This window comes from Cheilinus undulatus, linkage group 21 (assembly GCF_018320785.1).
Source record: "Cheilinus undulatus linkage group 21, ASM1832078v1, whole genome shotgun sequence".
In the NCBI taxonomy this organism is placed as follows: Eukaryota; Metazoa; Chordata; class Actinopteri; order Labriformes; family Labridae; genus Cheilinus; species Cheilinus undulatus.
Genome location: NC_054885.1, coordinates 15,149,200 through 15,162,677, shown reverse-complemented (window position 1 = coordinate 15,162,677; position 13,478 = coordinate 15,149,200). Strand labels below are relative to the sequence as shown.

Below are 13,478 nucleotides of genomic sequence, written 5' to 3'. Positions count from 1 at the left end.
AAACGACGTATCGAGAAATTGTGCGCACACCGATGACGTAAGCACAGCTCGGTCTGCTGAAAACAGGGGAGCTTTTTCTTGCATCGAAAACAGGTAAATACAACTAAATTACTAATTTGGAACATATGTCGATACCTTTAGGCAACGATAGATATAGACGTGTATCATACGGGGATGTAAAAGTCACCCTAACTAATCCACACGCCTAAGTGTCGACCATAGAGTCACACGCCCTCATTTTGCGGCCTTAAGCTAAAGCTAACATTATGTTTTTAAATTAGGCCGGAGTATATTTTACGCGTTTCAGTCACTATTTTGCAAAGCAACCATCTCGAGCATGAAGGAGGGTCTGAATGGTGTGCTGCTTTGTGCATCTGTATTTAGCATGCGGCGAAATAACGTTATATTTACGCGCCTCTGTCAGATTATCATCTAAGAACATTATATGCTATAGCCACTTAGTTCAAATTATGTCTGATTGTTGTATTTGTTTAATTAAGTTAAAGGTAGCTGTATGTATTTATTATTGAATTCGCCACTTGTCAAAACCACATAGTCATGTGTAAATATTACTGCCATACTGATATGACCACGTTTAGATACCTAACGCTGGTGTTCCGACGTAAATAGTGACCGTGTTAACTGGTGACTCTGAAGTTGTCATGAAACATCTGTTGAAGATGGACAAGGTTTCTACGAATGTCAGTCTGTTTTTGCTGTGCGTGTTATTAACAACATATAGGCTATCTATCAGACATGTATTTAATTAAACTAGGCATTGTTGAAGACACTTGCCATTTTAAATGTATATGGTATTATTTTATTTTATTTTATTTCATTATTGTGTCATGCTTACAAAAATATTCCCAGTCATAATAATTATAAAATCACAGTTACTCTGATAATTACTTGACAGTTACAGAGTTACTCCGATGGCTTTTTAACAGTCACAGAGTTTCTCTGATTAATACTTAACAGTCACAGAGCGTCAAGAAAACAGAAGTTTAATTTAACTAGCACTTTAGCTCTGCTTAATGTAAAATGTCCTGCACTGTCTCTTACTGCTTTACTGTAGTGCCAGTACTGTAAGAAAGCTCACTGTGGTAAAATGCCTTACCTCATATGTTCATATGCAATAATTAATTTGAATTATCTGAAATGATCTAATCTACCTCATGTATATCTTCCCATATCCTTGCATATTTTATACTTTTGATCATGTCTGTTCAGCATTCTTACACCCTTTGCAGAACTTGAAACTATACTATCAATGCACAATGGCTTGTATATACTAGAAAAAATATCAACCAAGAGCTTGTACATATTTAAATCTTGATTTTCAATATTTTTTCAGTTTTCTTTTTTTTAAATATATATTTAATGTTAAATTTCTGTACATTGAGAGCAAAGCAAACTTATTGATCCTATTTTCAGGCATATTAGTAGAACAATTCCGCAGTCTTATCATGTCACATTTCCTCCTTACTGAACCGGGAATCCAGCCCATATCATCCTCAGCAGTCAGGATAGGAGCAACAGCTATAACCCCAGACACATTCCCTTGAGATTGTCTGTTAAAACACATCACTGGTTAAACCAAGATGCCTTTCTCCCCTGTTTAACTTGCTAACAAGTAAAAAAAAAAATCAATTCTTTTTAATCAGTAAAGCAAGCAGCCAACATATGAATTCACCAGGTAAAGGAACTGGTGCCAGTATTATTTGTTTTCTTTTACCTTGTGGCTTATATAGATCGACTGTCATTGTCAATCACAGTATAAGTGGTGCCAATTGACTGAATGGTAACCCAAACAGTGATGGTTCAAACATGTCCTCCTGACAAGTCTTATTTCATTTGGAGCACCTCTTATGTTATACAAAGGCAGAAATGCATTTAAGACAATTTAAAGTAGGCATAAACACTTTTCTCTCTGTTTTAACAGCACAGCCATGAACTGGAACAAAGGCGGCCCTGGTGTGAAGCGAGGTTTTGGATTCGGAGGATTCTCCCTTGCTGGGAAAAAAGAGGAGCCTCAGCTTCCTCAAAAATCTCATACTTCATTTGGAGCCTCAGGATCAGGCGGAGGCTATGGGAAGAACCAGCAGCTCCCATCATTCTACAAAATAGGGACAAAAAGAGCCAATTTTGATGAGGAAAATGCGTGAGTATAACATCTGGAATAAATTATACATTAAATAACCCAATTTAAACCCTTTCAGAAACTGCCTTTACATCTTAATTTTGTGTTTTCTAAAAGTTACTTTGAAGACGATGAGGAGGAGTCCAGCAGCAATATGGACCTGCCATACATCCCAGCTGAGAACTCTCCAACACGGCAGCAAATGCAGTCTGGTGGTGGCTCAGATAGCGAAGATGATCCTCTCGATGCTTTCATGGCAGAGGTTGAGGTAAGACATACATTCAAATGGACTGACCAGTACATTTGCCTCTGATGTTGAATTGATTGTTTAACTAAGCTTTATTTTCCTACTGTAGAGCCAGGCAGCTAAAGACATGAGGAAACTGGAGGAAAAGGAAAAGGAGAAAAAGTCAGCCAAGTAAGACATTGGTTTGCTTGTATTTTTCATGTTTGATTTTGAGTCTCTTCTCAGGTCCTTATGACCAGATCTAAATTAAAGTTTGATAATAAGGAAATTTAAGAGTCCCATATTAGATGGAAGGTCAAAGCCCACTGATTTGGGACAACCCTAATGTTAATTCCTATTTTACTGTACAATTCACTGATAGCAGTTCAGTTTTATATAGAAGTTGTTTTTTTCCACTTACTGGCAACAAACATTGCTTATCAGGCAATGTCTTTGCTGGCTAAAGAGAAATAATCAGGTAAGCAAGGTGACCTCAGTCATAGTGGGATGTGGGCTTTCTTGGGTGTATGAACGAGCCGCAGGGAAGTTTTTTTTTTCTCCGCTTGTCATTTCAGGGGTATTCGCGATGACATTGAAGAGGAAGATGAACAAGTGAGTGAGCCCTCCAAAGTTCTTCATCCACTACATGGTTGATCAGAGAGCAAACATTCAATACATTTCTCTCTTTAATATTTTAAAACTCTTCTCTTCACTATCTGATCATGCAGGTTGCATTTATCATTATGCTGATATGTGCAAATTTTAAAAGCATGTGCAGCTGTTTATTTATGTTAGCCATTGATACCAGATTGTGAAAAGTAATTTATCCCTCTGTCATAAGCTGAATGTGTCCTCAGGTATTTTTCACTTTCTGATGCCTGGATGCAGTCGTAAGCAGGACTCCAGCTCCGTTTTTCACATGTAAGGCTATGCTCTCTGCAGGAAGCCTACTTCCGCTACATGGCAGAGAATCCCACAGCTGGGCTGACCCAAGAAGAAGAGGAGGAAAATGTCGACTATGACAGTGACGGGAACCCGATCGCTCCTACCACCAAGAAAATAATCTTACCACTTCCTCCCATTGACCACTCTGAGGTACTTTTGACATTGCTAATGCAATGTTCTCTGACCTGTGTCATGTATGTAACAGATTTAATGTTTCGTTAAACTTTCTGTTCTATAGATTGATTACCCACCATTCGAGAAAAACTTCTACAATGAACATGAGGAGCTCGGCAACCTGACAGCGACACAAGTGTTGGAGTTACGGCACAAACTGAACCTGAGGGTAAGTTTGTATTTTTTTGACACTAGTAAACAAAAATCTTTATAGCTCAGTTATACAGTACACACAGAGCTTATTCATAGCTTTCTTGTGATGTCACAAACTTAAGGAACAGAGAACCTGTTGGATAAGCAAAGCTTCCTACTGCTGCATGCAGTGGAGAAGTTATCAGTCTCAGTTGCTACCTAAGTGCCTTTAGCAAGTTTTATTGGATGCATTAACTAACAATGACAAAAATTTTGGCTGTATTTCAAATAAATCCCATCAGTGAGAAAGGAAACTCAGAAAGGAGGTTTGCTGGAACCATTTTTTTCCTAATTCTACTTTAAAATATTGTGTTTACTTGAACAAAATATTACAGCCTTTTAACTAAAATTACTGCCCCAGAACATGGACTGAAAGTCTGATAATACTGTTTTATTATGTTAACTAGCAAATAGCAGGCAATTAGCATTCACCTGTGCTTTGATGATTATGAATTTCTTGCTCTTCACTTTCCAAACTGCAGCCTTATAGACCCAGCACCTTTGAAATTACATTAAGCTGTCCTCACATTTGTAGACTTTCATCCTGGAGCTGTATAAGGGTAGTGGTTATCTTCTAAACATCATCAGTGTGAAGTTCTGGTAACAACTTTACTCCTTTACGTTATTGATATAGTGCTCCAGGTGTTTGTGTAAGGGCTTGAAAATGCTTCATCAAGCTATTAATCAGAGTTTTTCCTGGTTTAGTCTGATCATGTTCACTCCAGACTTTCTAGGGGGATCTGGGGTGTGTGCCCCCTAGGAGAAAATTTTTTACATTTTGAACTTGGTAATATCAATCTAGTCCATTTTGAGAGCAAAATTAAGAGGCTGAATCCATTCAAATGTTTTTTTTTCTTTAAACAATTTGTGCTTTTGTGATGCTTAAACCAGAAATGCACAGATTTCAATTTGATTGGCCAATTCTAATTTCTAACGGTGTCCTGATTTAATCTTGTGATTAAGATTTTGTCTTTAAGAACTGTTATTGACATGAAAGAGCTTTTTAAAAACCCTTTCTTTAATGGATGTTCAATTTTATTTCCATTATAAAACACTGTCAGTCTGTTGACTTTTCTTAGTATTAATAAAAATACACTGCCTGGCCAAAAAAAAAAAGTCACCACCTGGATTTAACTAAGCAAATAGGTACGAGCTTCCTATTGGATAATTACTGCATGGGCGATTATCTTTCAGCCGGCAACAAGTTATTTAACCCCAGCTGATGCAATGAGTTACTTCTAATTTCTTAAACAACCATGTCGAAAGACACATCCTGTGGTCGTGGAAAAGATGTTAGTCTGTTTAAGAAGGGTCAAATCATTGGCATGCAAAAAAGGCTTCAGTTTGCTAGGGAGCATAAAGATTGGACTCTGGAGGAATGGAAGAAGGTCATGTGGTCTGATGAGTCCAGATTTACCCTGTTCCAGAGTGATGGGCGCATCAGGGTAAGAAGAGAGGCAGGTGAAGTGATGCACCCATCATGCCTAGTGCCTACTGTACAAGCTTGTGGGGGCAGTGCTATGATCTGGGGTTGCTGCAGTTGGTCAGGTCTAGGTTCAGCAACATTATGTGCCAAAAGAATGAGGTCAGCTGACTACCTGAATATACTGAATGACCAGATTATTCCATCAATGGATTTTTTCTTCCCTAATGGCACGGGCATATTCCAAGATGACAATGCCAGGATTCATTGGGCTCAAATTGTGAAAGAGTGGTTCAGGGAGCATGAGACATCATTTTCACACATGAATTGGCCACCACAGAGTCCAGACCTTAACCCCATTGAGAATCTTTGGGATGTGCTGGAGAAGGCTTTGCACAGTGGTCAGACTCTCCCATCATCAATACAAGATCTTGGTGAAAAATTAATGCAACACTGGATGGAAATAAATCTTGTAACATTGCAGAAGCTTATCGAAACAATGCCACAGGGACTGTATGCTGTAATCAAAGCTAAAGATGGTCCAACGAAATATTAGAGTGTATGACCTTTTTTTGGTGGCGACTTTTTTTTTGGCCAGGCGGTGTAAATCTCAAATACTGGCCATGTGACCTACATGATCATCACTAATTTTTACTGAAACTAATTTCCATCATAAAATTGTGTCACACCCTTTATTAATACTATTTTTATTCCCTAATCTATGCTGGAATTGTTTTTTATGTTTGTATTTTAATTGTCTATCAATTATCTATTGTTTTAAATCATCTATTTCCAAAATATGTGATTTCATTTCTGGGTTAAGTTCACATTCTAAAAGGATTAACAATGTTTTTCCAAATAAACCCAAATAATCCAGCTAAAACCATTTAAACTGAGAAGTTTCCTGCAGCCTCTGACTGGAGGAAATATGAAATATCCGACAAATCACTTACTCTTTAGTTCAGCTGTTGCTTCACATTGTTTACTTGACTGCCTGTCTTCTCTCTCTCTTCCTCATTAAATGGGTTTAAGGGAGTTTTGATCATGTTTTTATAACTGCTAATTATCAATACTGATCTGTATTTCCTGTTCAGTTATTTGTCTGACTGACAGTCTTTGTAATCACAGACTGAGGTTTTGTCATTTAAGAGAAAGATTTTGCAGAAATATTAATCAAATAAATGCAGCATGCTACCCAGCCAGTGCATGTGACAGACTGAGGCAGTGGACATGCATGCAAATATAGGGGCAGTTCGCTTTTATACGCTCATCCTACAGTTTTCAACAGCATAATACCACCAATTGCAGTTAAAAATGACATCTACTTAGTGCAGTGCTTGTCAGAAAATAAGTTTTCATGACGTCAGAGCTTTGAGAGCACAAAATTTGCTGTAGGCATCTGCCTTGTAAACTTATATGCAGGAAAATCAGTGATACTATGTCCGCTTTTCTTAATTTTTTGTCTTAAACATCCCATACAACATATCCACAAGGTTTCAGTGGTAGCCACCACCATCCTCAAGTCATTTGCCCCCAGGCCCCTGCACTGGTTTCATGGCTGAAAGCTTGTGGCGCAACTTTGTAGAAAAGGTTCAAAATGTGATTCAACTTGTATTTATTTGTGTTTCTCTTAGGTGTCTGGTGCTGCCCCTCCTAAACCTTGTACTAGTTTTGCCCACTTTGGCTTTGATGAACAGCTGATGCATCAAATCCGCAAGTCTGAGTACACTCAGCCCACACCGATTCAGTGCCAGGTAGGGTGCAAGTTCGTCATAAAGGTCACAATACAGTTTTTTTCATGAGCAACCGAAGAATCTTTCCATATATTTGTTCTTATCTGGATGTCAGGGTGTGCCGATAGCTCTATCAGGACGAGACATGATTGGTATAGCGAAAACTGGCAGTGGCAAAACAGCAGCATTTATCTGGCCCATGCTGGTTCACATCATGGACCAAAAGGAACTGGAGGCAGGAGAAGGGCCCATCGCTATCATTGTGTGTCCCACGAGAGAGCTTTGTCAGCAGGTAAGCAATGGGAATAGCCTGCACCAAGCTTTGTTGATGTTTGGATATTATTTGCACCACTGTCAGGTAAAAATGAACATTTCACATGTTGCTTGTGTCATTTTGATCATTTCCCAGATCCATGCAGAATGTAAGCGTTTTGGTAAAGCCTACTCACTGCGTTCTGTGGCTGTGTATGGAGGAGGCAGCATGTGGGAGCAGGCCAAAGCTCTTCAGGATGGAGCAGAGATTGTGGTGTGCACACCGGTAAGAGAAATCACAACTTCCTTTTTTCTTTTTTTAACCAGCTGATCATTAACTGCACGTCTTCTTAACCGTTTGTCTACGCAGGGTCGTCTGATTGATCACGTCAAAAAGAAGGCCACGTCCCTGCAGAGAGTGACATACCTGGTGTTTGATGAAGCAGATCGCATGTTTGATATGGGCTTTGGTGAGTTGGAATTCTCAGTGTTGTACATTTTTTAAACTGTTTCATGCTTCTTTATCTTATTTGTTTTCACTTGCAGAATACCAGGTCAGATCCGTTGCTAGCCACGTACGCCCAGACAGACAGAGTAAGTGTGTTTCTTTCTTTATGCCATGTCAAAGGAAGCAAGGCTTCAGAGTATCTTCATATTCAGTATATTATTTCTTTCACAGCTCTTCTTTTTAGCGCTACTTTCCGAAAGAAGATAGAGAGGCTGGCCAGAGACATCCTGGTAGACCCGATCCGTGTGGTGCAGGGAGACATCGGAGAGGTATGCATCAAACAGTCAATAGAAACACATAATCAGAGATGGCATTTTTCTAGATTTATAAGAAATTAAGAGTTGAAAAGTTAACCTATGAAGCTGATATTAGTTGTTCAGCTTGAATTCAACCTGCCTTGCCAACAGCTAATGCCAAAGACATGAAGCATAAAAGTATGAGGTCATTAAATAGGTGCCAAATTTTTGTATGTTTCAGGCACAAAGTTTGCTGCCAATTACGACATTACCACAGTTTGTTTTTCAGAGTTGCTGCTTTTGAGGATTTTTTTTTTTTTTTTTCAAAAATATATAAATATATAAATATTTTATTTTTAGGCAAAGTTGCAAAATGTACAGGGTCAGTGTTAAAGCCTCTTTAAACTAAATAATTTAGGCAAGGCTTAAAAAAAAACCCTAGGATATAGGGCTAAATTATTAGCCTACCTATGAAAACCATTCTTTTTTTTAAAATAATAGGTCCACGGTCTGTTAAACAGAGCAACTGCAAGGAATTTTTAACACGGCTTTTTCAAACACCCTGATTTATATTTTGGATGCTTACATTATTTTACTTTACAAACAGAAACAAAATTATTGCACAAAAACCAAAAACTTCCAGGGTCAAAATTAATAACCTCCTTGATGCTAATAATCAATTGGGTCTCCTTTTTGCTGTATAATAGTCTTCAGTAATGTATTGCCCAAAGCTTGTAAAATCATGTTAAAACTGAGGCATATCTTCCAATTTCTGCACAGTATAAAAATGGCATTAAGATTTGAGCCGTGGGGGCGCAGATGGTCAAGTGGTTTAAGGTGCTACCCATGTACGAGGGTTGCCCAGGTTCGAATCCGGCCTGTGGCCCTTCATCGCATGTCTCTCCCCACTCTCTTCCCTGTTTCTGAGTCTATCCACTGTCCTTCCTCTATCTAATAAAGACACTAGTGAATGACTTAACCAAGTCAACTGCAGTCTCAAAGAAGACCATCAACAGAGCCCTGCACAGCAATGGACTGAGAGGTTGGAGATTAAGAAAAACTTTCCTTTCACAGAAGAGACACCTTTAAGCTGGACTGAAGTTTACCAATAACAACTTGGAGGAGGATTATGCATACTGGAAGCGTGTCCCTTTTGGTCATATTAGACCAAACTAGAGCTCTTTGGCCATAGAGACGTTGCTTATGTTTGGAGAAAGAAGGGAGAGTTCTTTAACCCAAAACCGTCTCCACAGTGAAGCATGGCAGTGGGAGGGTTATGCAGTGGGGGATGCTTTAATGGGTCTGGAATTGGGAATCTGGTAAAGGTGTAAGGAATCATGAAGAAAGAAGGATATGTGGAGAATTTGAAAAAAAAACCTGAAGCAGTCAGCAGCAAAACTGGGTCTGGGTTGTTGCTTTTTCTTCTAACATGACAACGACCTAAAACATGCGTAGTTACCAGTGAAGAACTACCTTCAGAAGACCCATGTTTATGTTGTTGACTGGGCTGCCGAACGCCCTGACTTGGATCCCATTGAAAATCTGTGGGGTAACAAAAAACCAAGGCCATGTCAGAAGACCATCAAATCTGGAGGAGCTTGAGACATTCACCAAAGAAGAATGGACTGGGATTCCTCAGGAGAGGTGTCTCAGACTTGTTGAAAACTACAACAAACGACTGCAGACTGTTATCCAGAAAACAGGAGAGACAACTGACTATTAGCACCAAGAGGCCTAATAATTTAGACCCTGGTAGTTTTTTTTTTTTTTTTTTTGTGAAATAAATTTGTTTGTGTGTGCAAAGTAAAACAATGTAAGCATCCAAAACAAAATTAGGATGTTTGGAAAAGCTGTGTTGAAAATTCTTTCTCTTTTGAACAGTTGGAAAATACTTTAATAAAAGACATTTTCATAGGGGGGCTAATAATTTTGGCCTCATCTGTAATAAAAGGACACCACACAAGCTGGTTGCCATCGTTCACCTTAACAGGGTGATATCACCCGTTTACTGACATTTAACAATCAGACATAGCCTTGGCTGCACGTCCCAAATTTAAACCTACTCTGCAAGTTAAAACATTTGCCCTGCTCTCTGTATATTGTTTTTTTTTGTCCTTGACCATTCACATCCCTGATAAATCTATTTAGGGCTTTAGTCCTAGTCATATGCTTTAACATTCTTCCTGTCAACAGGCCAATGAGGATGTGACCCAGGTGGTGGAGCTGCTACCTTTGGGGTCGGACAAATGGCCTTGGCTGACCAAGCGGCTCGTTGAGTTCACTTCAGCCGGCTCTGTCCTGATCTTCGTCACCAAAAAGGCAAACTGTGAGGAGCTGGCTACCAACCTCAATCAGGAAGGTTACAGTCTGGGCCTTCTGCATGGAGACATGGACCAGAGTGAGAGGAACAAAGTCATCACCGACTTCAAGAAGAAGAATCTGCCCATTCTGGTGGCCACTGATGTAGCTGGTGAGCACAAGAGGGGATGAGGAACAGAGGGGGTTCAGAAAAGCATTTTTTTGAATCTTGAAATTCTAGTTTACTTACCACTGTTACCTTGTTTTCATTCATCTCCAGCTCGTGGTCTGGATATCCCATCCATTCGCACTGTGGTGAACTACGATGTGGCACGAGACATCGACACGCACACGCACAGGATCGGTCGAACTGGTCGTGCTGGAGAGAAGGGTGTAGCTTACACTCTCCTCACCAACAAAGACACGTCATTCGCCGGCGACCTTGTGAGAAATCTAGAGGGAGCAAATCAAAGTGTTTCCAAAGAACTCATGGACCTGGCTATGCAGGTTAGATGATTAAGTCCAAAAGTTTCAGGAAAATAGCTCTTGAGCAAACATGTTGATGTTTTTTGATTGAACAGGTTTAACTTTGTTCTCATCACCCAGAATCCTTGGTTCAGGAAATCCCGCTTCAAAGGTGGGAAAGGAAAGAAGCTGAATATCGGTGGTGGTGGTCTTGGCTACAGAGAGAGGCCAGGTCTGGGGGCTGAAAGTTCTGTAAGTCATCACACTGTTGTACTATTAACTATGTCTCTTTAAACAATCCAATATCCATAATCTTCTATCATTAGGAATTAGAAGATTCATGTCTGAGAGCCTGTGTTTTCTTTGCAGGAACGTGGCAGTGGCAGCAGTTTGTTGTCCTCTTCTGGCGGCTATGAAGGCTTCACCAAAACAACCACAGGAGCAATGGGAGATCGGATGTCTGCCATGAAACAAGCCTTTCAGGTAACACTTTAACATTATATTTTTATCTTGTGTCTAACATTAATTTAGAGCTACTGATATGAATTTGTTTTTCTTATAATTGGAATTATCTTAAGAAATTAAAAATCTTCAATTTTGAGGCCTAGTGTTTTAAGGCGCGCCCCAAGTACATGGTCTACCTTGGTTCCAATCCGGCCTGTGGCACTTTCTCAAAGCCAAAATATAATGTATTTGGTGCATTCTGCCATCTAAAATGACCTCAGATTGTGTTGAAGGGTAAAGAATGTATACCTGGTGCCACCAGTCACTCACTTTAAGGTCTAAAGACACCAAAAGTTTAACAGTATTGGAGTTAGAACAACTTTTGAAAGACAATATTTAAGAGCCTGGATGAGGACCATCTCAGACAGCTGTGTATTATTCTTAATCCATAACTATCCTGCAAGTACAACAAAACTACAGATACAAATCATTAATCATTAATAGCCCATGTGCGTACTAACTTCCACGCTGAGTGCTCAAGCTGTAAGATGGACAATAATTACACTTTGAGGTGGACGGCCAGTCCGCACCTTTACTTGAAAAGTTTACGAAACTTTTTTCCATAAACATTGTCACAGCTCTTGTCAATCAGATTTATTTGTCTTTTTAATTAACTTATTTTAATAGGCTTGGATTTCCATCTTTTGCCCCCTGACAGCAGATCTCTCCACTGTTTCCTCTTCATCTAGGCCCAGTATAAGAGTCACTTTGTGGCTGCATCCAGCGGCCCTCCAAAGCTCAGCACCAAGTCCAGCAGCTCATCCGGCTGGACCAGTGCTGGCAGCTTGAGCTCTGTTCCAACTGAGGCCGCCAATGGTTCCGACCGGCCCCAGGGCATCACCCTGTCTTTGGCCAGTTTCACCAGCGCCGGCTCTCTGAGCTCAGTGCCTCCCAGTCAAACCAGTTCTCAGCAGAGCTACCCCCCTCCAGCTCCTCCCTCACAGAGAGATAGCTCACGGGACAGACACAGTGAGGACCGGGGCCGCGACAGCTACCACCGCCACAGCGACAGGAGCGATAGACACAGCGGAGAGGATCGCTATGGAGAGCGCGATCGGCATGGAGACAGAGATCGGGACCGCCACAGCGACCGAGATCGCTACAGCAGCAGCAGCCGTCACAGTGATAGTCGTAATGGAGATGGAAGCAGGAGGGAGAGAGATGATCGGAGGAGTGAGAGGGACTGGGGAGACAGGGGGAGCGGGGAGGGGAGGGACAGAGACAGAGAAAGAGACAGAGGAGATGACAGCTTTGCTGTCCCTGAACCGCCAAAACGTAGAAAGAGCAGGTGGGACAACTAAAGAAATAAAAATCATCAATAGAGTTAAGCGTGCGACCAGTGCTCCATAATGAGCTCTTCTCTTGTGTAACAGAGCATTTAAGGGCTGACACAAGCACAGGACTGTGAATAGATGTATACCGACTCCCTGTCGGGTTGGTTAGGACCTCATTTGTTGTAAGGCATAGGCAAGCCACTCAGTGACAGTCACTGTACATAAACCATCAAGACTGTTCTTATTAAGTCAGTAGAGTCGAGCAATAGAGCTGTGATGAATCCTGCTGTTCAGTTGTGATGGTTGTCGTCTTTTTTCCTCTCACTGGACTCCAAACATGCCTTTGTGCTTGCAAACTGATTGCTTTATTTTCAGTTTTTGCGTATTGTATTTGTGTGTTTGCATTTTATTAAAGCTAACTTTAGCAAGTGTTAATTTTCAAAGTGCTCTGTGACAGTCAAACGTACATGTCAAAAACAATGTAGAGTTTTCTTTTGGTCTCGTATTCAAGTTTTAGTGAAGTGCCTTTCCACGGCATTTAGTCTCTCTATGCTTTTGAAATGTTTTTCAAAAAGATGCATTTGTTTTTATGAGAGGAATTTGAATTGTTCATTCTACATAAGAAAAAAATGTGAAGTTTTGATTAAAAAGACTTGTATGGCATCTACCTTTGAATCTCCTTGCTTTGACTGATTCACATCTGTTGAGCTGAGTTTAGATATAAGGGAAGTGACACTTTCTCTGATAACAATTTTTTTTTTCATATTCACCTAAGGAAAAATTACTTTCTAATTTTATTTGGGCAGATAATCAAAATAGTATCATGATATTATTTTGATTGATACTATAGTCTCCTGGGTCTGAACAAAATAACTGTACCACACTGGTAAAAATACAACTGAATTAAGCATCAGAGGAGGTTTTAGACCCTATATAAACCCACTCCAACAGCCTTTCTCAGACTGGCCAGTTTTGGTGTGTGTCTCTTTAAATGCAAATGAGCTCCTCCTCATCCTGCCTCGATAATATTTTAATAACTCCCACTGTAATGTGACAATGATCAAAAGGGGTCTGGCTGCATTTCACTCCCACTCTCAGGCCGTTCATC

General features: G+C 40.1%; 1 protein-coding gene across 2 annotated transcripts; it reads left to right on the top strand.

Annotated features, from left to right (window-relative positions):
• The first annotated feature begins 18 nt into the window (after window positions 1-18).
• Window positions 19-13,028, top strand: ddx42 (DEAD (Asp-Glu-Ala-Asp) box helicase 42). 2 transcript variants are annotated; one of them, XM_041778459.1, is made up of 18 exons: window positions 19-93; window positions 1,943-2,161; window positions 2,258-2,408; window positions 2,497-2,558; window positions 2,942-2,978; window positions 3,309-3,461; window positions 3,550-3,654; window positions 6,735-6,854; window positions 6,949-7,125; window positions 7,243-7,371; window positions 7,456-7,555; window positions 7,632-7,679; window positions 7,765-7,862; window positions 10,023-10,299; window positions 10,408-10,634; window positions 10,734-10,844; window positions 10,962-11,075; window positions 11,786-13,028. In XM_041778459.1, exons 2-18 carry the CDS (start codon window positions 1,950-1,952, stop codon window positions 12,395-12,397), a joined length of 2,733 nt encoding a protein of 910 aa, XP_041634393.1. In that variant the 5' UTR covers window positions 19-93; window positions 1,943-1,949; the 3' UTR covers window positions 12,398-13,028. The 2 variants fall into 2 exon arrangements, with proteins under 2 accessions (XP_041634393.1, XP_041634394.1); XM_041778460.1 differs by lacking the exons at window positions 19-93; window positions 1,943-2,161; window positions 2,942-2,978 and having other exon boundaries at window positions 2,336-2,408.
• Window positions 13,029-13,478: the final 450 nt, after the last annotated feature.

Bases quoted from the DNA above. Each gene is read 5' to 3' on its own strand.
- ddx42 (XM_041778459.1), top strand. From the start codon at position 1,950: ATGAACTGGAACAAAGGCGGCCCTGGTGTGAAGCGAGGTTTTGGATTC. The intron at 2,162-2,257 runs GTGAGTATAACA...GTTTTCTAAAAG, and splicing joins AATTTTGATGAGGAAAATGC to TTACTTTGAAGACGATGAGG. The intron at 7,863-10,022 runs GTATGCATCAAA...TCCTGTCAACAG, and splicing joins TGCAGGGAGACATCGGAGAG to GCCAATGAGGATGTGACCCA.